Below are 21495 nucleotides of genomic sequence, written 5' to 3'. Positions count from 1 at the left end.
CCCGGACCGGGGCACGAACCCGTGTCCCCTGCATCGGCAGGCGGACTCTCAACCACTGCGCCACCAGGGAAGCCCCTGAAGTGCAATCTTTAATAGCTATGTACTGTGCCATCAGGTAGCCGTGTTTACTCAGTTCCATACTATGGGCCTTCAAGTTGCTTTTAAGTGTTCTCTTTTTCTTTCTTTTCTTTTTTTTTTTTTCTTAATATAATGCTTCAGCAGACATTCCCAGAAGCAGAATTGCTGGGTCCAAGGTGTGAACGTTTTTGAGGTAGTCCATAGTTATTGCTGGATTGCACTCTGGAAACGCCGCACCGCATCGGTGGGAGTAGGGCGTCCAAGGTCGCCCACTTTGTTCTCCATTTTCCTCTCTCCACGTCCTGTACCCAGATTTGTGTGGCTATTCCGGAGGCTGTAGAGAGATGCTTTCTGAGTGAGGCACCCCACAGACGGTTAAGACCATATTTGTGGTCTTAAAGAACTGAGATAGCCTGACTCATCGGAAGGCTGGAGATAATTGAAAAGCCTTATTTTAGCTTCCATTTCATTTCTCCACAGTCAAACCAGAACCAGCAGCAAAGGAAGTTGGGGTGATCGGCATCTCACCCTGGCCCCTCGCCACCTCCCTGCACTTCTGAGAGCTGGGGGCTGAGAGCAGGCAGCTGAGGGATGGCCCTGCTGGGGGCCGGGTGCCAGCGTTCTGTGCCACCCCACGCTGCTGTGTAGTCGTGACATTTGCCCAACTTGTGTAAGCGCAGAAACAGCCTGGATGGTAGCAGCGAAGTGGCCCTCAGAGAGCTCGGCTCCCCGCTTGTTTCTCCTTTCCTTGGAGTCTGATGCTCCCTCCCTGCCACGCTCTGCCTCCTGGGCCCTCACTCTCTATCACCCACTGGCCTTTCAGAGTTAGGATGGAAACAGAAACGTTTCCGGCCCCAGAAGGTCCCTGCTTGCTTAATTCCCATGTCTCTAAAAATATCTGTGAACTTCTTCCTGCCCAGTCTCCTCCCTACAGAATCTGCCTCTCTCCCTGCACCCCACCACTCAGGGGAAGAAACAAGATCTCCGTTTCATTGCTCTTTCCAGGCTCAGAATGGAATAAATAAGAAATGCTGAGTTTCCACAGTTAAAAGGGGAAAACTGCCTTTGTTCGGCCTGGAGGGCTGCCAGCGCCCCTGGGTCTGGGTCCACGCTCTTAGGGTCCTGCCTCTCCTGCACTGGGAAGGGCACCAGGGAGGGAGAAGGAGGGGGCAGGAGTCCTCCCTTCCTTCTGTGCGTGGGGTGGCGGAGGGGGGCCAGCCCTCCTGCAGCCAGCAGGCCTCCTGAAGTGAGTTGCTGTGGGAATGAAGCCGGGCTCCCAGGCCTCTGGCCGCCTGACCAGTGCGGACCGAAAAGGAGTCTGTGGGAAGCCTCCACTCTCGGAGGCTGCTGGAGGCTCCTGGAGCTTTCTCAGGCATTCCTGGATTGGGACAGAGCCTCGGTCCCCTCCCCCACCCCATCCCCAAACCTTGGATGCCTGCCTAATTGAGGCTTCATTTATTTCCACATTTTCCCAGCTCTGTATAAAGAGACAAGCAAGTGGGTGACGCCTCCCGATACTCCTAAGAGCATGGGGGGTGGTAAGGGGTGGCTGGGGGGAGAGAAATACTCCAGGGTGGGCTTCCTTCATCCCTGAGGGGCTGTGGAGCAGGGAGGGGCAGGGAGGGGGAGCCAGGGCAAAGGGGCTGCCAAGCTAGGCGTCGGTGGGAAGAATTTCTTTTTTTCTCCCCACTCAGAAACCCAAAAATAGCCATGTCAAAGACACAAGCCTTGTGAGCTTGGAGCCAGCTGAAAGTCATTTGCTTCTCAGCCCCTCCCTCTTCCTTGCAGGCCCTTCTTTCCAAGCTCCTGCCCAGTCATAGGAGGACTGAGCCACCCAGTACTGTGTCCTTGCTGGTGCCTGCAGGGAAGTCTAAATGTACTGCCATGCAGCTGTATCCTAGTGTAAAAAGTCACCCCTGCATTTACTTTCCTTCTGACTTTGAATTTGCCTATTAAGATTTCTTAAAATGAAGCAAATCTGTAGCTAAAATGTAGACACTAAAAAATATGTAAAGACTGGATTGGACCTTGAAACCAAGGGGAGTGGTCATATGTGAGAGAGCAAATGCCACGAAAACTGTTTGCTATTACAAATGTTTTTCCCAATTATAAATTTATTTATTTTTAACAGCATTGGGTCTTCGTTGCTGCACGCAGGCTTTCTCTAGTTGTGGCGAGCGGGGGCTACTCTTCGTTGCGGTGCACGGGCTTCTCATGGCGGGGTGGCTTCTGTTGTTGCAGAGCATGGGCTCTAGGCCCGCGGGCTTCAGTAGTTGTGGCTCGCGGGCTTAGTTGCTCCACAGAATGTGGGATCTTCCTGGACCAAGGCTTGAACCCGTGTCCCCTGCATTGGCAGGTGGATTGTTAACCACTGCACCACCAGGGAAGTCCCTTTTTCCCAATTATAAAAGTAACATACATACTCAGTGTACAAATCTTGTGAAAACAGGAAAGCACAAAGATGAAAATATACTGACTGTTCAGAAAAATTCTGTGATGTAAACGTTTGGGGTTTAAATGATGAGAGGCCCTTTTTGGTTTCCTTGCTCAGAGTTATTCCCACAGGAGAAATCCTTCCAGGCATCACATCTCTGTTGCCAGCCTGTCACACGGGCAGGCTACTCTTCGTTGCGGTGCACGGGCTTCTCATGGCGGGGTGGCTTCTGTTGTTGCAGAGCATGGGCTCTAGGCCCGCGGGCTTCAGTAGTTGTGGCTCGCGGGCTTAGTTGCTCCACAGAATGTGGGATCTTCCTGGACCAAGGCTTGAACCCGTGTCCCCTGCATTGGCAGGTGGATTGTTAACCACTGCACCACCAGGGAAGTCCCTTTTTCCCAATTATAAAAGTAACATACATACTCAGTGTACAAATCTTGTGAAAACAGGAAAGCACAAAGATGAAAATATACTGACTGTTCAGAAAAATTCTGTGATGTAAACGTTTGGGGTTTAAATGATGAGAGGCCCTTTTTGGTTTCCTTGCTCAGAGTTATTCCCACAGGAGAAATCCTTCCAGGCATCACATCTCTGTTGCCAGCCTGTCACACGGGCAGTCGGCAAAGGGTGAAGTGGATGTCCTGCAGGGGTGTCCCTCCTCAGGGGTGCTGGAAGGTGGGCTGACTTGCAGAGGCTGTCGTACTCCATTTGGGCTGCTGTGACGAGTACCATCGACTGAGTGGCTTATAAACAATGTAGTTTGTTTCTCAAAGTTCTGGAGGCTGGAGGGGTGCAGCATGGTCGGGTCCTGGTGAGGGCTGTCTTCTGTGTTCCAGATTGCTCCTTGTGTCCTCACGTGGCAGAGAGAGCCACGCAGGCTACTAATGCCATTCAACGTGCTCCCCCCTCATGACCTCATCCAATGCTACCACCTCCCAGAGGCCCCACCTCCCAATACCATCCCATTGAGGGGTAGGGTTTCAATGTAGAAATTTTGAGGGGGTCACTAACATTCGGTTCATAAAGAGGCCCTTCGGTGACTCTGGCCAGGCTCCACCTCTGCGCTGCAGCTGTCCTGGGTGTGGGGTGGTGGCAAGTTAGCCTGGAAACCTATGTCCCTGCATACCAAAGGGCTTCTGCCTCGAGGTCCGGCTTGTCCGGGGCGCCTTGCCTCCCACCTCCGCAAATGCCCCAGTCAGTCTTGCCCAGGGGAGCAAGGCTGGGCTTGTTTCTGGCTGGACTTTTCCCCTTTGTGGAACCTGTCAAAATGAAAGGAAACTGAATTGGTCGGTCCTCAAGCAGTTTGTCAGAAAGTACGTGGATTGGTGTGTGTGGGTTGAATTCCAGCTCCATCTGCTATAGCTGACTGTGGTCACTTTCTGTAGCCTCGTACATCTCGGTGTTCTCTTCTGTGGTGTGGGGAGAGGAGAAGTGCTTTTCAGGATGAGTGTGGACATTGGACAAGAGCTCCGTGGACCTGAGTGTCCTGTTTCCCTGCCACCCTCCTATCTCACTGGGGATTCATCTCAGGCATTGGGGGGAGTGGGGGGGGTCCAGCTCCACCGTCAAAGCAAAGACATGCTTCCCCTGAAGGAGCCCCTCCCTCTCAGATCTAGGGACACCTGTCACCTGGTTAAGAAGAGAGTTGAACGTTTTGAAATAGTACATCCAGATTTTTAAGAATATGTATTTTCTATGTTTTTTAAAAGAAAAAAATTTCAGAAACATTTTGACAGTCGCGTTGACAACAGCAAGGACTCCAATTGTGTATGTTTTCCTCGTTTTTGAAATTACTCTCTGCAGTGGTGACAGTCTCCTCCTCAGGGTCCTGAGGGGTTCAGGAGACGGGGTTGCGTGCCCGGCGTGAGGTGTGCGCACCTCTGTGGCACGGCGGCATCTGCTGGTGGCACATCTCCCTCCCTGTCTTCTGCGTCCCCAAGCCAGCTAACAGGCCCCGGTCCTGGAGAATGCTGGTGCGCCCAAGCCTCAAGAAGCTTCCCTGAGGCCGTTTGGACCCGCCGGGCAGCGTAGTGTCCCGTGCCCTCTGCTCTGGGCTCACCTCTGGACAAAGAGTCAGATGTGATTCTTTTTCTTGCCCTTACCCAACTGAACGAACCCAATGCCCTCCCGTGGCTTGATCTCCTTTATATATCCCTCTTGTGACCACTCTGTCTAGCATGTGCCCCTGGAGTTGGCACTGACGTCCGCAGCTTGGAAGGCCCGCGTGTGCCCGAGTCCAGGTGCAGCTGTGCTGGGGTCCTCCCGCGAGCCAGTCAGTCCCTCACCCCTTACCCACAGGTGTTTTATCGTCCCTGCCCCCACCCCGGGGGGGGCGGTCTTATCTCCCTTGAGGCAGGGCGTTGCGGTAGAGTGAACACCAGACTGAGAGTCCGAAGGCCTGGTCACTCTGGGCAGCCGTGGACAAAGTCACTTCCACATTCCGGCCTGGGTCAGATGCTCTTTGGTGAAAGTCAAGAGTAAAAGTACTGGCCAAGCATAGAGCTAAGGAGGCCTCCTTCGCTTCCTTCTGCGGTCCAGCCAGCTTCCTGTGCAGAGGAACCTATGACCGTGGCCCTGACCTGTCCTCGGCCCCGCTGGCTCTGGGGCCCTGTGCTCGCTAGCCACCCTGCAGGAGGGAAGCACAGACCATATCTTCTGATCCTGGGGCAGCTTCAGCACCGTTGTATCCAGCTGCTCTGGCTGTTTTGGAGGCGGTGGCCGTTATTTTTAGTAAAAGCTGCCTGATTGGAGGCCCAGGTGGAGCTTCTCCAGCTCACCTGTGCTGTGATCCTTGTGTCTGGCCTCCTCTGTTTACATGAAGAGGGTTGAAGTTCGTGCCCCAACGGAAGCAAAGCTGCGTTCACTGAAGACAAAGGCTGTCACTGCTGAAGCCTGGCCTCCCACGGCCCCTGCTCTGTCTCTTACAGCGTCCCCAGTGGGCTGTCGGCACTGACGCTGCTGCTTTCCTGATAGGCTCCCTCTCTTATCTGCTGCATCAGGACATCACAGTAGTGAAAAGACTATTGAAAAAGATGGAAGCATAACTCTGCAGGAAAACAGTTTGGTTTCAGATATGCTCTCCTTACATCCTGCCTCAGACAGTGGTGCTTTGCACACGATTTCCCTGACTTCTGATGCCCCCGTTTTATTTTAAGCTGGAATAATCAAATCCTTGAGTAAAGCTGCTTTGTTTCTTGTTAGCAACAGGACATCTCATAGGACGTGAGGCAGGGTGTTTTCTTGGGAACAATCATCATTTGACTTTTCCTTAAAGGGGAGGAACGTTTTATGGCTCCAGCAGCTGTGGGGTTAGTGTGGAGAATACGCTCACAACCTGAGTGAGGGCCCTTACCCTGTGACCCCCCACACCAAGTGGAGTTGGGGGCCGATGCTCCGGGGACAGTCCAGGTCATCCAGGAAGGTCCCCCGGCCTCTTGGCTCATCCCAAGTACAGAAATCCTGGAACTAAAGTTAACTCAAGGCATTTCAGTAGCTTCCGAGGGGAGGTGGGTAGAACGTGAGTGTTGGACTGGGAGGGTCGTTAGAAGGCAAGAGGGACCTCCGTGGCGGCAGCAGGGAGGGGGTACCCCGGACGCTTCTGGGGATGCAGCCTATTCCAGCGGCTTGTCGGGCAGCCGGCGCCCTCTGGGCCTGGGGCTTTCTAGGAGACTGGGGCCCCGAGCCCAGTCCCACTGCTTCCTGTCTTGCACGGCCCTCCCAGCTTCCCAGCAGGCCTGAGCCTTACCTCTTCACGCTGATGAGGGGTAAATCTGAAAAGTGTTCTGTGGCCCAGGTGGCGCCTCCTGGCCAGGGCAGGCTGGAGACATGCTCTGTCACGAGGCGAGGACCTGTCCTCTCTTGTGCCAGGGCGCGCAAGGGCAAGGATACAGAGGTCACGCCAGCCGATGCCTCCTGGTGGGCCTCGGGTCCAGGGGCATTTCTGGCAGGTGATGCTCTCCGGCCCTTCCAGGTGGAGCCTCGTTGTTCAGCGACTGCCTGTTCAGCTAGGAAATGGGGTGGGGCGCTGCCTCCCGAGTCAGGGAGCTTGAGGCTTCGCTGGGAGGCAGACACACACTCCCAGGTGCCAGGTGTGGGTGGGAGGAGAGCCAGCGGCAGCGGCGGCGGGGCTCCTGGGGCGGGGGTGGCAGCGGGGGGTGTGGTGGGGGGGCGCTGCTGAATTGGACCTGGAGGAGGTGAGGCAGGAGTTTTCGGATCCCTGGGCAGAGGGGACGGAGGGGATAGACCAGCCTGCCTGGAGGAGCGCTGGGGGCCTGCGGTCCGTGCCGAAGGCAAGGAGGAGACTCCTTCCCGTCCACATGGTTCAGCCGGGTGGGGAGTGCGTGAGAGCCCATGTGTGCGCGCGTGAGTCTTACCTCTTCCCCCCTCCAACTGCCATGTCCTGGCTGAGAACCTGGTTTCACTTGTACGGAGAGGACATGTTCCAGGGCTGCTCGTGGGAGCGATAGGCTGAAGCCTCTAGGGACAGTACCGAGGTTGGACGGATGAGTTGAGGGCAGGGTGGCAGGTGTGCTTGTTAACATAAAGTCTCCCCATGGCAAACGTAACATTTTCTAACTTTCTCTTTGGCGTGGGCTGCATGTGTTCTCCTAAATTCTGATACATGGAGATACTGGAGAGGTGGCCATCGTGCCCAGAAAACCCCGGAACGAGGCCTGTGAGGGGCCACAGAAGGGTGGCCCAGGCCCTGGCCTGCCAACTTGCTAATTGTGTAACCTCAAGTAAAAAAAAAATTTTTTGTTAACAGTTTTATTGAGACATATAGTTCATACACCATGCAGTTCATGCCTTAATGTAAACAATTCAGTGGTTCTTAGTATATTGACAGAGTTATACAGCCATTAACACAGTCAATTTTAGAACATTTTCATCACCCCGAAGAGAAAAACCCTGTGCCCTTCAGCAGTTATTGCCCATTTCCTTCGAGCGCCCCCCAACCGCTCTGTGGATCTGCCTGTTCTGGACATTTTATGTAAATGGAATCATACAACAGGTGGCCTTTGTGTCTGCTTCTCTCACTCAGCATCACGTCTTCAAGGTTACCCCGTGTTGTCAGAATTTCATTCCTTTTTGAAGCTGTAAAATCTTCTGTTGTTTGGCTGAACCACATTTTGTGTATCTGTTCATCTGCTGCTGGACATCCTGCCGTTTCTGCTTTGGCTGTCGTGCTGTTGTGGATGCCCACGGACAGGTTTGCAGCTGTGCTGCCGTTTCTTGGATGTCTGTCGGGGAGTGGAATCGCTGGGTCACGTGGTAACTCTGTCCGACCTTTTGAGGGCTCTCCACACCGTTCCCGCGGCGACTGCGCCTATCTTACGTCGTGACCAGCGAGGGAAGGTTCCAGCTTCTCCACGTCCTCCCCAGCACGCCCCTATCCATCCTCCACACTGTGCTCATGACGCTCGTCCTCGTGGGTGTGAAGTGGTCTCGACTCACGGGTCTGAATGTGTGTTCTCGTGAGCAAAGCTGTGATGGTGGTGAAGAATGTCTGTTTTATTTATTTATCAAATATTCGTATGGCATTTCCTGTGTGCCGGACGCTGCTCTGAAGTGCTCCGTGCCCTGTGGCTCCTTTATGAAGCCATTTTGTAGATGGAAAAACTGAGGCTTGGAGAGCTCAGGTCTCTTGCCCAAGGCCACGCTGCTGCTCTGCAGCTGTGTGACTGACCAACACGGTGCCTGGCACTTCCCGGGTGCACTTGGTGAAGTGTGCCAGGCGTGCCTGCTCGGGCCGCACATTCACGGGTTTGCGGCCCTGCGCCTTTGGCCTTGTGAATTACCAGAATTCGTTTTTCTTTTCCCGATAGAGAATGACTTCTGTGTCCTGGTGGAGGGGACGTACCATGAAGGACACACAAGTTGTCCCTGTCGCTGGGTGGCCCTTTCATCCTTCCTTCCTGCTAAGCACTTCCGGCAATCAGGTCTGGGTGGGAGATCACTAAGGCAGAACTATTCATCCTTCCTTCGTCCCTGTCACCTCCCTCCCCTGCCTACTGGCAGAGTACCTGTCCTGCATCACAGGGACAGAGACCTGATTGTTTTCCTTCAGCCGCGTCCTCCTGGAGCCTCTCTCCTCAGGTCACCTGTAGTGGTCTGGTGGGAAAGGCGGTGTGGGGCCCTCCAGTCTTATCCGCCCCCGACTTGCCCAGCCCTACTCCACTCTGCTTCCCCTGAGATGCCCTGGGGCCCCGCTGAGGGCCACTTGGCAAGGCTTTCTGTCTCAAGAGAAGCTTACTCCGTTGAGGTTCTTACTCTTTGGGGAGTGGCTGACATTGGTGGGGCTTCAGGGCACCTTGTTGCTTTCAAGTACATCTGTGGAACAGTCCCAAGCTTCTACCATGTGTGTTCTGGTGCTTTCTCCTGTATTTCCACTCGTATCATGCTTTCCCTGCATCAGGGTTCCAGAAGCCTCACACAAAAGCCTAGACACAGACTTGCTGTGCATCCTTGAGCGGACACTCATCTCGCTCAGCGTTACCTGAGATGGGCATGGTTTCCAGTCAGCGTGCAGGTTTCGCCACCCCGCCATGCTGCGGCCGGTGGGAGCTCCCTGGGGCTGTGCCGCCACCGCCTCCTGTGGCCCCGCCTGGGGCAGAGGTAGCTGGGCAGGTGCTCTTGAAACTGATTGGGGACCCCTTCCTCCCTGTGCTGCCCTTCCTGGCGCGGGACTGCTCTGGCCTCTGAGAAGCGGGTGCAGGGAGGGCCCCATCCGAGACAGGCTTAGGCAGGGGGCTGGTTAGTTACTTGGAGGTGGTGGTTCTTTGGAGACCCTGGCACAGGAGAGGCCATTTCTGACCATCTGAAATCCTGTCAGGAGGAGGTGCTTTCAAGCCAGGGCTGTTCCTCTGGGAACCGTGTCTCCTTGAAGAAGGGGGTGGTCTGTGACCCGGCAGGCCTCTCTACACTTCAGTGCTTGGGTTTTTAAAATGGTAATTCCAGCCCTGTATGGGGCATCTTCTACCCAAAGGGAGGTTTTTAAGTATTGGAGTACAGTGTACATATAGGCAAGCGTGCCCATTACAAGGTCCGGCTGGGTGAGCTTTCACGTGCCTGGGGTACCCGTGCCGCCAGCACCTGGCTCCTTGAGGTAAACACCTGTGGGGGGCCATCCTGGGTGCCCCGCCCCCACGTCCTCCCGCCCTGCTGGTGCTCAGTACTGTACATCCGGTGGCCAGAGGACTGAAAGCAGCCTTGGTCCCCCCGCTGTGAGTCCTTGCCAGCGAGCCTGAGCTTGTTCGGGGCCAGGGACACTCTGGAGACCACTCTCCCCGCACCCTCCCTTCCCAGCCCCGTGCCAAGCTGGGCGCCGGGGCCCGGATGAGGCCTGCCACAGGGCTCAGGAGGCCCGCTCCTCCTGAACGCCTCCGTGCTCTGAGCAGCTGCAGAGATTCAGGGTGGAGCGCTGTGCATGGGGCCCAGGCAGCCCCTGTTTCCTTCGGAGGCTGGGGCTTCCCTGGGGTTAAGGAGCATCATGAAGGACCTCATGCGGGCACACAAATGGCTGCTAGGTCTCCATAACCGAGCTGTAAGTTTTCTCAGTCTTGGAAGGACATGTTGGGAACGGCACATTATAAAGATGGACATTAAAACATTGCCAGGTCAATGCAGAGCCCCAGGAAGTGCAAATTTCTGAGAAATTGATTGGGCCGGTAGGAAAGAGACAAGTGAGAGCATCCTTTCTCAGATGCAGGCCCCGCCATACATACAGGGGCCTCAGCTCTTCACAAGCCCTTTTATTGGGGCGGGGAAGTCTTTGGAAGCAGAGAACGAGGTGAAGAGAACCTTGCGGTCGAGCCCCCTCCTCTCTGGAGGTTTTCCTCCTCCTCACTCCTGCTCCCGCTGTATGGAAGTTTAACCAGGAGGGGCTCCGGCTTTGATGAGCTCCAGGCTCCCTACCCTGAGAGGGAGGGAGTTGGTGCTTGTGGGTTCTCTCTGTGGATCGCGGAGAAGCACTTCAGTCTGGGAAAAACAGGGTGCTTGTTCCAGGGCCCTGGTCTCGCACCAGGAGGCTCCAGCTCCTCCTGCTGACAAGCCCCAGGGATCCTTGGGAAGGAGCCTAGGAGCCTGCACAGGATGGGGCTTCGGTCCCGCGGCCGAGTTTGGACAGAGTGGGGAGGAACCAGGGCGGGCTGGGTCCCCTCCACATTGCTCCAGCCCCGTGGCATTCGGGCACAGGGCCTGTCCTTGGAGGGGTTGGGGCTCTCAGCCCCAGGCCGGTTTCCCTTCTCCAGGCCCGCAGCAGGTGCGCCCTGGACCTGGCACCGCTGCTGCAGGTGGACGCCTGCGTCTGACCTCAGAGCAGGCTTCCTCTGCCCTCCATCCTGGATGCCCGAGTTTCGCTGGAGTCTGGGGCCCCTGGGGGCCGTGGGAAGGGCTGGAGGGCTGTGTCTGTGCCTGACCTGTATCCAGGCCGAGGGTCCCTTGCTGGAAGCTCTCGTTACCCGCTCTGCTCTCTTGCGTTCCAAAACCTGGATGGCAGGGGAGTCTCAGTGATTCCTGATGTGGCATGAGCTCAGATCAGAACTTCTCTCTCTCTAGGTTGTGTGGATTCTTGGAATAAATCAGAGAATTTCCCCTTGAAGTGCTATTTGAAGTCCTTTGGGCTGCCAGCTTGTGTGGGTCCTGCTCAGCCAAGCCCTGTGATAGCGCCAGGCCTGCTTCGTTTCTGTGTGTGTGGGTGCGCGTGTGCGCGCTCTGTGGCTCAGTGCATCCCCTGTGCTGCCTGCGAGCTCCCCCCGTGCTGTGTTCCAGCCAGAGGAGCCAGACCCAGTGCTCATGGCAGGGGCGGTGGAGGCAGGAGCCTGTGCCCGCGTTGCTGGTCACCTGGGCCCCTCCCCCTCTCGTTGCACAGAGCGTGGTAGCCACGGGCCTCACCTCCCACCGGGCTCCTGTGGGTGGTGGGGTTGCCTGGCATGGTCTCCACTTTCTCAGTCTGCCGAGGGCCTCACAGTGTCACCAGGGAGGGGAGGACCGCCGTCCCTCCCCCCGTCCCCTCAGGCTGCTCGAGGTTTCGTTTTCTTCCTAGTTGTGGCTGGCGGGGCCTTTTGGGGGTGCTAACACGAGCCCTGGGTGCTGGGGCCCCTTACGATACCACATCTCCAGTAGCACCCACTCTCCTGTGCACCCCATCGGCCCCCACACCCAGCAGGCTTGCGACAGCTGTGTTTTGTCTCTCCTCTCCTCTCTGTCACTGCTTTCATTAGGTCCTCTTTGGCCCGGCCAAAAGCTGCCAGTGACCTAGTACAGCTGGCCGGGGCCTGGGCCAGCCAGCCAGCCGGCAGGGCCAGGCCTGCTGTGGCAGCAAACGGATAGGTCTCCCCTCTAGGCAGTTGTTCCCAACCTCGGCTGGACATTAGAAGCATGAGGGGACTTTTTAGTAATTCTGATGCCCAAGCCCCACCCCAGAAAATTTAAATCTGAGTCTCTGGGCATGGAACCTCCATTTAAGGATCTTCCCAGGTGATTCTTTTATTCAGCAAAAGTTGAAAACCATTGCTTAAAGCTCTAATTGCTTTAAGCTGTGAGACCTTAACGTTTAAGACCGCTCGCCTTCTTTCCAGCCTCTCCGGTGGGGTCTGGTCCCCGAGAGCCTCTTCTAGCTGCTTCAGACCCCAGTACTGGGGGTGAGCAGGAGGGAGCTGCAGGTGGGGCTTGGTGAATGTTATGGCCCCAACAGCTGCGTGGCTTTTAGTCCACCTGTAGCAAACGGCAGCTCGTTTTCTCTGGATCTACCTGGCAGGCCTTTGGGCAGGAGAGCAGTCCAACCCCGTAGCACCGCAGCACTCCCTGCCTCCCTGGCTGAGGCAGACTTGCAGGGGCGGCAGCAGCTGAAGGCCAGAGCTGGGGTGTGGGAATCTCCATATAAGGCACCGTTGTTGCAGCCGGCCTGCTGCCTGCGTGCCAGCCCTTGCCTCCTCTCCGGAGCAGCTCCCTCCCACCTGCCCGGGTCTCTGGCTAGGCTGGAAGGGCAGCTGCTGCCAGGAGGTGCCTTTCGCCCTCTGTGTCCCCTCCTTCCTCTGGTGCCCCCCTTCTTAGCGTGCCCTGGCAGAGGGGCTCAGGAGCCACGCTGGAGGCAGAAAGTGTGCGATAACGTCTGCTCCCTCACCGGGCTCTTAGGTTCTTCTCCCTGCAGAGAGTCCAGGCGGTGCGTGAAAGGAAGCGCGTGCCCTCGGACACCAGTGGAGTCTGCACAGCCAAAGGCAAAAGGGGCGTGCACGTGGTGCATGGTGCGTGGGCGCCATGCGCTAGCTGGTGAAGTGGCCCCACGGAGCATTGATTTACAGTTCCGAGCCACCGTGCGTGTGCTGGGGCTGGACAGTGAAGTAAAGGGATGGGGGTGAGGGGTACAGGCAAGCGAGGGGAGCGGCTAGAGTGATCCGTTTGGTCTTGGGTTAAAGTTGGGGACACCAGTATGTTTAGCGTAAGAGAGACATGTGAGGAGGGAGAGAGAGAGAGATGGAAAGGGATAGACAGATAGATAGGTGGGGGGTGGTGGATGAAGATATGTGACTGTATACAGGTTATATGTGCCTGTATTTCTTTGTTCTGTCAGCTGAGAAGGCCTAGAGGCAGCACATCCCAGTAGCCATGAGCATACCTAGCACCTAGGTATTGATTTCTAATTCTGTTCTCCCATGAAAGGAACCAGGGCTCCCTGGAGAAACGGCTGACTCTAGGACCAGGGCAGGTACATACAAGCTGAGCCTGGGGCACCTTGTCGTGCCAGACAGTGGGACTTGCACACGCTGGTGGGGCACGTCCAGGAGACACAGGGCCACGTGATCAGGGCCAGAACAGCTTGAGCAACAAAATAATAGTGTGGTATTGGATTATAATTTACACTATAAAATAGGTACCATGAGTCAGGAATGAGTGAACGAAGAAATAAACACGTGGGGGAGAAGACACAAAATCTCCTGTGCGGACGGGTTCCAGGCGGTCTGTGTGGCGACTCCGCCCTCAAAGAGGTGGCGCTCACCCCCCACTCCTCACGTGTGGGCCGCTCACAGCGACGTCCCTCCTGGGAGGACAGTGTGCACAGGGGGCAACAGTGACGAGCACAGCCTCAGCCCGGCGCTCGGGGCCAGCGTCGACGGTGGAAGGCCCTGCGCCCTGGACGTGGCGTGAGGAGAACGGCGCTGCCCCGCTGCGGTCTCCTCCCCAGACCCACAGCCCCGCTGTAACCACGAGGCAACACCAGACACGCCCCAGCTGAGGGACCTTCCACCACACACCTGGCGGTCAGCGTTACCACGAATGAGGCAAGTCTGAGAGAGTGTCGCGGCGGAGAGGAGCTAAGGTGACACGACAACTGCACGTCCTGTGGGGTCTGGGACAGAAAAGGACGTGAGGAGAAACTAGGGAACTGTGAGTAAAGGATGGACTCCAGTTAACCGTCCCGGATCAGTACTGGTTTCATGACCGTGATGAACATACCACGCTGACGTGAGCGAGACATTACCAGGAGGGGGAACGGAGAGCTCTCTGCTATCTTCACGACTCTCTGTAAACCTAAATGTATCCTAAAATTAGAAGTTCATTTTAAAAATAAAAAGGAAGAAGCAGTACCAAAGAAACTGGGAGAAAGAGGAGGTTTCTCCAGGCCAGGCAGCTGGGAAGGGCCGGGAAATGCGGTGCCGCTGGAGCTGCCCTTGGGGGGCAGCTGGAGGAAGGGAGGACCCTGACGGCTGGCAGGGAAGCCCGGGCTGGTGTCCAGCGCAGGACGGGGGGCTCGGGTCATGGGAGCGAAGCCAGAAGGTGGGTGGGCTCAGGTCACAGTCGGAAAGTAGGGCTTTGCTCATCCCCTGCGGCCCTGGGCACCTGCTGCTGTGACCTGGCGTTGGGAGGCTGGTGACGGTGGTGAGTCCGAGGCTGCACTGGGAATGGCGGTTGAGGTGTAAACTAGTGCCTTCTCAGGACTCCTTGTACTTTAGTTACTAGACTCTCCTTCCGACTCGTTGCCTGATTAAACCAGGGCAGCGGGGCCGGAACGGGGCTTGAGGCTTACTCATCCATTGGCACCGGGGGAACTGGCGCCTTCCCACCTTCCCACGCGTGGGCGTGGCGTGTCCCCCCGTCCTCTGTCCTCACTCCCACCTCCCTCCCCACCGTGGCCCTTCACTGCCACCTCACACGTTATTGACTCTGCCCGTCTGACTTGTTGGACATCGAGACCGCACGGTCAGCTCGGTGAGGACAGAGATGGTGGTCAGTTCGGTTTGTCACTGCGTCCCCAGTGCCCGCAGTGGAGCCCGGCACATAGTAGGTGCTCGGCGAGTTCCTCCTGAGTGGCAAATGCTGTTGGGGGTGGCGCTTTGCCTTTATCTACACTGGAGGTGGTGCCAGCCCTAGGTTTATGGGGACAAAATGTCCATTTATCAAGGGACCCTTAGCATCTGCATGTCCTCAGCTCCAGCTGAGCTCCACACCTGAGGCTTCTGCCCCCCGAGCCTGGCTCTTCCCTGGGCCTCGCCAGACCAGCCTGGTCCTGGGCCACAAGAGGCCTTTTAGACTTGGCTCCTGCATTCCTGGCCTCCTTCCCTCCTCCCCGCAGGCTCCGCTCATACATTTACTGCAGTGCTGAGCTCACCGTGGCGGTGCTGTGTCCCCGGCCCTTCCGCCTCGGCCCTCCTCCTCTAGGCTCAGCAGCCTGGGCGCCTTCAGTCTGCTCCTGTGGGACTCATCTCAGGAGCCTGTCTGCACCGCTTGCCACTCCTGTGAACCAGCTTCTGTTTATTTCTGGTCTTTGTCGAGCCCTGACTTAAGCGCGTCCCATCCCTGAAACACCCTCTGCTGGAGCAAGGTGGCCTCCTCGGGCTGTGGCTGCAGAGCCTGGAGCGGCATTTCAGAGCAGCACATGGGGGCTGAGGGGTGAAGGGGGGACAGAGCTGCTGGCTGTGTGAGCTGCAGCATCCTGCCCCGCCCCCACCCCGGGCATTTCTGTCAGGGGCGCCAACACTAGCCTTTCTACTCCCCCCTTGCCACGTCCTTCTTCCCCTGGCTCCAGGAAGCCACCTGGTGGCCCTGGGCTTCACGGTGCTGCCCGGCTGCTGTGCTCCCTTGGGCTGTGTGACCCCTCGTGGGTGTGCTTCGTTGCCCACCGGATACCTGATGTCTCAGGCCTCCTGCTCTGATGGACGTGAGTCTTTGCCAGAAGGAAACTGTCTCTGTTGAGAAGTGATAGGGCTGGGGGCAGGGACACTGGCTCCCTCTCCTTTGCATCTCAGAAGAAAGTTGAGTTCAAGTCCCTTTTTTGATGTCTGTCCTCCTCAGCCCCCCAGCTCTGCCCCTCGGGACTGCTCCTGCTCTGTCTTTCGCCCCGTCTTTTGCCCCTTTCCTGCCGCACCCCTGCCCCAGCAAGGCTCTGCTCTCAGCCCTGAGCTGCCTCTGAGAGGCCTTTCCAGCTCCAACAGTCAGATGGTCCTTGGGGTCTCTGTCCCTCCAGCTCCCATCATCTTTAGGTACCATCGTTTGGGGGACCTCTCCCAGAGTTGCTGCCAGAACTGTCTTATGCCCCAAGGGTGGCCGTAGCAAAGGCTGTTGGTGGCAGCTTGCTTTCTTCACGAAGCCAGCTGGTGACCTTGCCTTCCAGCCAGCTGCTGACCTCCGTCCTCTGCTGTCTCTGCCTTTCCTGCTTCTGCCTGTCTGAGTCCCGTCGCTTGTGTCATTAGCCTAAAAGGGTCCATTTTCTATGAGGGCAGGGGGATAAAATTGCCCGCGAAAAGTAGCTGGAACATAAGCCAAGTGCAGAAAAGAAAAGAAGTTCAGTTCTTGAGTTTAGCATCTTGTCTGGGGTCAGAGCCACAGTCAAGGGGTCTCCCTCTCCTGGGCCCCCCTCCGCAGCAGACCACGTCCTCGGGCCCTGCGGGCTGTGGCCGCCTCGGGCCCCTTTGTTCCAGTCCTACCAGCAGGCCTGCCCTCCGGCTTCCGTGGGCCAGACCCTGCTCATCCTTGTCGGGTGACCTGAGCGCTCGCTTTCTCCTCCACACGGCCTCTGCCGGGACCCTGTGAGCGCATCACCTCCCCGGGCGCTCCCAGCCCCATACCTGCTGTCCTTGGACTCCTGTCACTTACTGCTACTTGAAATGGGATTGTTCTTTGTTCTTTTTATTTCCCTTCATCACCACGAGAGTAAAGTGAGCTTTTGTAAAGGTGACATTCTGTCTGTCCTGTTCTTACCTCTGTCCCTGGCACAAAGCGCAGGGGCTCGGTGAACACCTGTTGTCTGAATCCAGACTTTTGCCCGTGCATTCCAAGGTGACCCTGGGGTCTTTCAGGCAGGCCTCGAGGGCTTCTCCTCTCTCTCCCTCTGTAGATGTGATTATAACTGTCAAGTGGATCTGGTCAGAGTCCAGAACTTAGGCAGGTGTGAGTACAGCACCAGTTGTGCGTCAGGCAGGTAAGGACGTATTTCCTCCAGGAGTGTCCTAGGTCGGCTCCCAAAGACTGCGCGAGTCTCCAGGAGCAGAGGTCGATACGAGGGACACTGTGCAGGCCCGCAGAAAAACGGGAAGGGGCGTGGGTGCCGGGCGGGAACCGGGCAAGGCAAAACTGTAAAGGTCGGTTTTAGTGGTTCTGCTGATGGGGAAGGAGATTGATTTACTTCAAGGGCTGGAGCTAAGGAAGTGAGCCACCTGGCCCTGGGGTGGACCCGGCCATTGTGCCCAGCTGCCCCAGTCCTGTTGGAGTCAGAAGACTCACCTGTCCTGGGTGCTCTTTCGTACGTAATTTGTACCTGAGGTCACCACACCTTCCAGGAAAATGGTTCTTACGTCGTCCAGGTCTGGCTGAGGTGTGGGGCACTGACCCCTGTACGAGAGGGGAGCAGCAGGGCCCTGGGCCCTGTGCTGCCTGTGTGGGGTGCTTCTCCCACCCTGGGCCGAGGATGGGGAATGGGGAAAGGTAGGGAGCTGGGGATGAGAGGGCTGCGGTCCGTGCCCGTTGTTCTGTTCTGTGCATGTTGGGGAGGGCCTCACAGGAGGCCACTGTGCGTTGGGCGAGTTGGCCGGGCTCCATCCATAGAACGACCACTTCCACTCAGGGAGCCTGTTGGTCTAAATGCGGTGTTTCTTTTTGCCTGTTTCCCTGCGTCGGTTACTGCCGTGCGTGTTGTCACTCCCAAGGTGGGAATCCAAGTTGGCCTGGGCACTTGGTTCTCGGGGTATGTATGTGCGTGCACGCGTGTGTGTTCAGATACAGATAACATAAAACTTACCATCTTGACCATTTTCAAGGCAGCTCAGTGGCATTAAATACATCACATTGTTGTGTAACTATCACCATCATCCATCTTTGGAATTTTTCATCTTCCCAAATTGAAACTCCATACCAATTAAACACTAATACTTGTCCTTTTGTGTCTCGTGTATTTCACTTAACATAATGTTTTCAGGGTTCATCCATTTTGTAGCATGTCAGAATTTCAGTCCTTTTTTATTTTTTTTTAAATTTTATTTATTTATTTATTTATTTATTTTGCGGTACGCGGGCCTCTCACTGTTGTGGCCTCTCCCATTGCGGAGCACAGGCTCCGGGCGCGCGGGCTCAGCGGCCATGGCTCACGGGCCCAGCTGCTCTGCCGCATGCGCGGGCTCAGCGGCCATGGCTCACGGGCCCAGCTGCTCTGCGGCATGTGGGATCTTCCTGGACTGGAGCACGAACCCGTGTTCCCTGCATCGGCAGGCGGACTCTCAACCACTGCGCCACCAGGGAAGCCCCTTCAGTCCTTTTTTAAAAATAATATATTTATTTATTTTTGGCTGTGTTGGGTCTTCGTTGCTGCGCGTGGGCTTTCTCTAGTTGCGGCGAGCAGGGGCTACTCTTTGTCGTGGTGTGTGGGCTTCTCATTGCGGTGGCTTCTCTTTGTTGGGGAGCACAGGCTCTAGGCGCACGGGCTTCAGTAGTTGCGGCACGCGGGCTCAGTAGGTGTGGCTCTCGGGCTCTAGAGTGCAGGCTCAGTAGTTGTGGTGCACGGGCTTAGTTGCTTCACGGCATGTGGGATCCTCCCGGACCAGGGCTCGAACCTGTGTCCCCTGCATTGGCAGGCAGATTCTTAACCACTGCGGCGCCAGGGAAGTCCCATTTATTCCTTTTTATAATGAATAATATTCCATTGTTTGGATAAACCATGCTTTGTTTATCTCAGTGACACTTGGGTTGTTTCTACCTTTGGGCTCCTGTGAATAATGTTGCTATGTATGTGGGTGTGCAAATACCTGAGTTCCTGCTTTCAGTTCTTCTGGGTGTATACCTAGAAGTGGAATTACTAGATGATAAGATGAGTCTATGTTTGAGTTTTTGAGGAACTGCCAGACTGTTTTCCACAGTGGCAGCACCATATTCTCTTCCACCAGCAAGGCACCAAGGGTTCCAGTTTTTCCATATCCTCGTCAACACTCATTACTTTCAGCTTTTTAAAAAAAATTATAACCATCCTAATAGGGGCAAAGTGGTATCTCATTGTGGTTTTAATTTGCGTTTTCCAAATAACTAATGATGTTGCACATCTTTTCATGTGCCTGTTGGCCATTTGTATATTTTCTTTGGAGAAATGTCCATTCAGATCTTCAGCTCATTTATTTTTAAAAAATTTTATTTTATTTATTTATTTTATTTTTGGCTGCATTGGGTCTCCGTTGCTGCGCGCGGGTTTTCTCTAGTTGGAGCGAGCGGGGGCTACTCTTCGTTGCATTGCGGTGGCTTCTCTTGTTGCAGAGCACGGGCTCTAGGCGCGCGGGCTTCAGTAGTTGTGGCTCACGGGCTTAGCTGCTCCGTGGCATGTGGGATCTTCCCAGACCGGGGCTCAAACCCGTGTCCCCTGCATTGGCAGGCAGATTCTTAACCACTGCACTGCCAGGGAAGTCCCTTTAGCTCATTCATTAATTGTCTGTGTTTTTGCTGTTGCGTTGTAAGGGTTCTTTATATATTCTGGATATTAATCCTTTATCAGGTATGTGATTTGCAAATGTTTTCTTCCATTCTGTGGGTTGCCTTTCTACTCTCTTCATTGTGTCTTTAGATGCACAGAAGTTTCTAATTTTGATGGAGTCCAGCTTATCTTTTTTGTTGCCTGTGCTTTTGGTATCACGTCCAAGAAGTCATTGTCAAATCCACTGTTATAAAGCTGTTGCCCTTGGTCGTCTTCTAAGAGGTTTATGGTTTTTGCTTTTACATTTGGGTGTGTGATCCAGGTGAGTCAGCTGTCGTGTGTGGTATAGCGCGCGCCTGGCTCTTGTGCAGTCCTGTTGCCGTGCTGGCTGCGTGGGGAGAGCTGTCCTTCCCTGCGCTCCCAGCCCCGTCTGAGGAGTAGGTGGGCCTTGGCCAGGAGCTGAGGGCTGCCCAGCCAGCAGACCAGTCCTGCCCCACAGGTGTGAGAAGGAACTGCCTGGCATTGGCAGCAAGTGGAAAGGGTCCTTGTGTCTTTTTTCTTCCTTAAGAAATAAGTTTTCGCTGACCCTACCAGTGCCCCGTGAAGGCAAGGAGTTTGCTGGTCGACAAAGCCCAGAACGGGTCATCACCACCATCTCCCCCAGACCACGGCACTTGTGCGACGTTGGGCTCCTCGGCCCTCTCCTCTTCCAGCAGCTGCCAGGCTGCCGCCCCAGCGGGCCTGTCCTGCATCCTGTGGGCCCCTCTGTGCTGAATCCATGGAGGCCCACGCTGCCCCTGGATGGTCCCAGGGCCGGATCTTGGAAGGGGGCCTCCTGGGGACGGGAGCAGCTGCTCACACGTCGTCTCCGGCAGATGCGTGTTGTCAGAGCCGGGAGACTGAAGCCGGCCCTCGGGCTGCTCCACTGAGCTGCCCCGCTCTTCCTGCGCTTGAGGCCGTGCAGAGGCAGCTGAGGAGCCGGGCACCGGGGCTTCAGTCCACCTGTCGCTCTGGGCCTCTGTCACCTTCCAGGCCCGGGCTGGAGGCCGTGGGCGAGGAGTGCTCCTCCCGCAGGACCCTGGCTGGGGCTGGGACTAGCTGGCCGCAAGCCCTCCTTGTTGTTTTCCACGTTTGTGCAGTGTTTTGTTTTGTTTTTAGGTGTACAGGTCATTGTCTTTTAGTGTATTCGCAGGGTTGTGTGTAACCATCAGCACAGTCTAACCTGAGAACTGTTTTCACCGCCCCCTCCAAAGAAGCTCTGCATTCCTCAGCCGTCACCTTCGGTACTCCCCAGCCTGTTGTCCTTCTGTCTCTCTGCGTACTCTGGACATGTGTTGTAGTTGAGATCATTGCAGTGTCACCACCCCATCTCTTGCCTTTCAGCTCTGTCGTCTGCAGCTTGCTACAGTTCTGGACCCTGGGGTGGAGGTCACAGAGCAGGGCCCTGGGCTCCTGGAGGCGGGGTTCCCTTTCTGGGCCCTGCATCTCCCTCCAGCTAACTCCTCTCCCTCAGGCTCCTCAGCTGTGGAGGACTTGTCACTGTGGCCTTTGCACATGTGTCCCCTGCTGTCTGCTTAACAAACATGAGATTTGGTAAGATTGGGTATTCCTACTTTATAAATAAAGTGTAACTTCTTTACAAATAAGGCATAAATATTTATGCAATATAAACTTAGACGGGTTGGTTTGTTTCGTCTGTCATTAGAAAATGTGTACTGAAGCTCATTTTGGGCAGTGCCAGCCTAGGTATGTGGAGGAGAATCCAGTTAGTTTTATCCAGGCCCGTGTGTGGACCAGGGACTACACACAGGGCCCTCCCCTCCGGAGGGGACAGGGCGACCATCCTGGCGGTGAGGGAGGTAAGGCAGGCGCTTCCGGCAGGGAATGGCCGTGCAAGAGGTGACCTGTTCAGCGAGTGGCCGCAGTTGCCTAGACCTGAGGGCAGGGACAGGAGGGGAGGCCGGAGCGGTCAAGGACCTCAGACTCGGGGCGGAGGGCTTGGGCGCGAGGCTGTAGGAGCAGCTGAGGTGAGGAGGTCTGGCGAGGCCTGGGGTCTTCCCCGGGAGCTGGCCGAGGAGCCGAAGCCACTGAGCCGCCA

The 21495-nt window shown here is 56.0% G+C and overlaps 1 protein-coding gene across 2 annotated transcripts in view; it reads left to right on the top strand.

Moving 5' to 3' along the window:
• Positions 1–21433, top strand: part of MPRIP (myosin phosphatase Rho interacting protein) — a 42438-nt gene extending 21005 nt beyond the window's left edge. Inside the window, exon 3 of one of the 2 annotated variants that reach the window (XR_008619305.1) lies at positions 13383–17949. Coding sequence is in view for 1 of the 2 variants with exons in the window: in XM_055090535.1 (XP_054946510.1) it covers positions 20911–20994 (84 nt within the window). In the remaining variant the exon portion in view is untranslated. Of the gene's footprint in view, positions 1–13382; positions 17950–20910 lie in introns of those variants that run through there. The other variant, XM_055090535.1, reaches the window with a different exon arrangement.
• Positions 21434–21495: the final 62 nt, after the last annotated feature.

The sequence above is a fragment of the Physeter macrocephalus genome, chromosome 14, assembly GCF_002837175.3.
Source record: "Physeter macrocephalus isolate SW-GA chromosome 14, ASM283717v5, whole genome shotgun sequence".
Classification (NCBI taxonomy): domain Eukaryota; kingdom Metazoa; phylum Chordata; class Mammalia; order Artiodactyla; family Physeteridae; genus Physeter; species Physeter macrocephalus.
The sequence above is the reverse complement of the archived record's forward strand: the minus strand, read 5'-3'. Positions and strand labels throughout refer to the sequence as shown.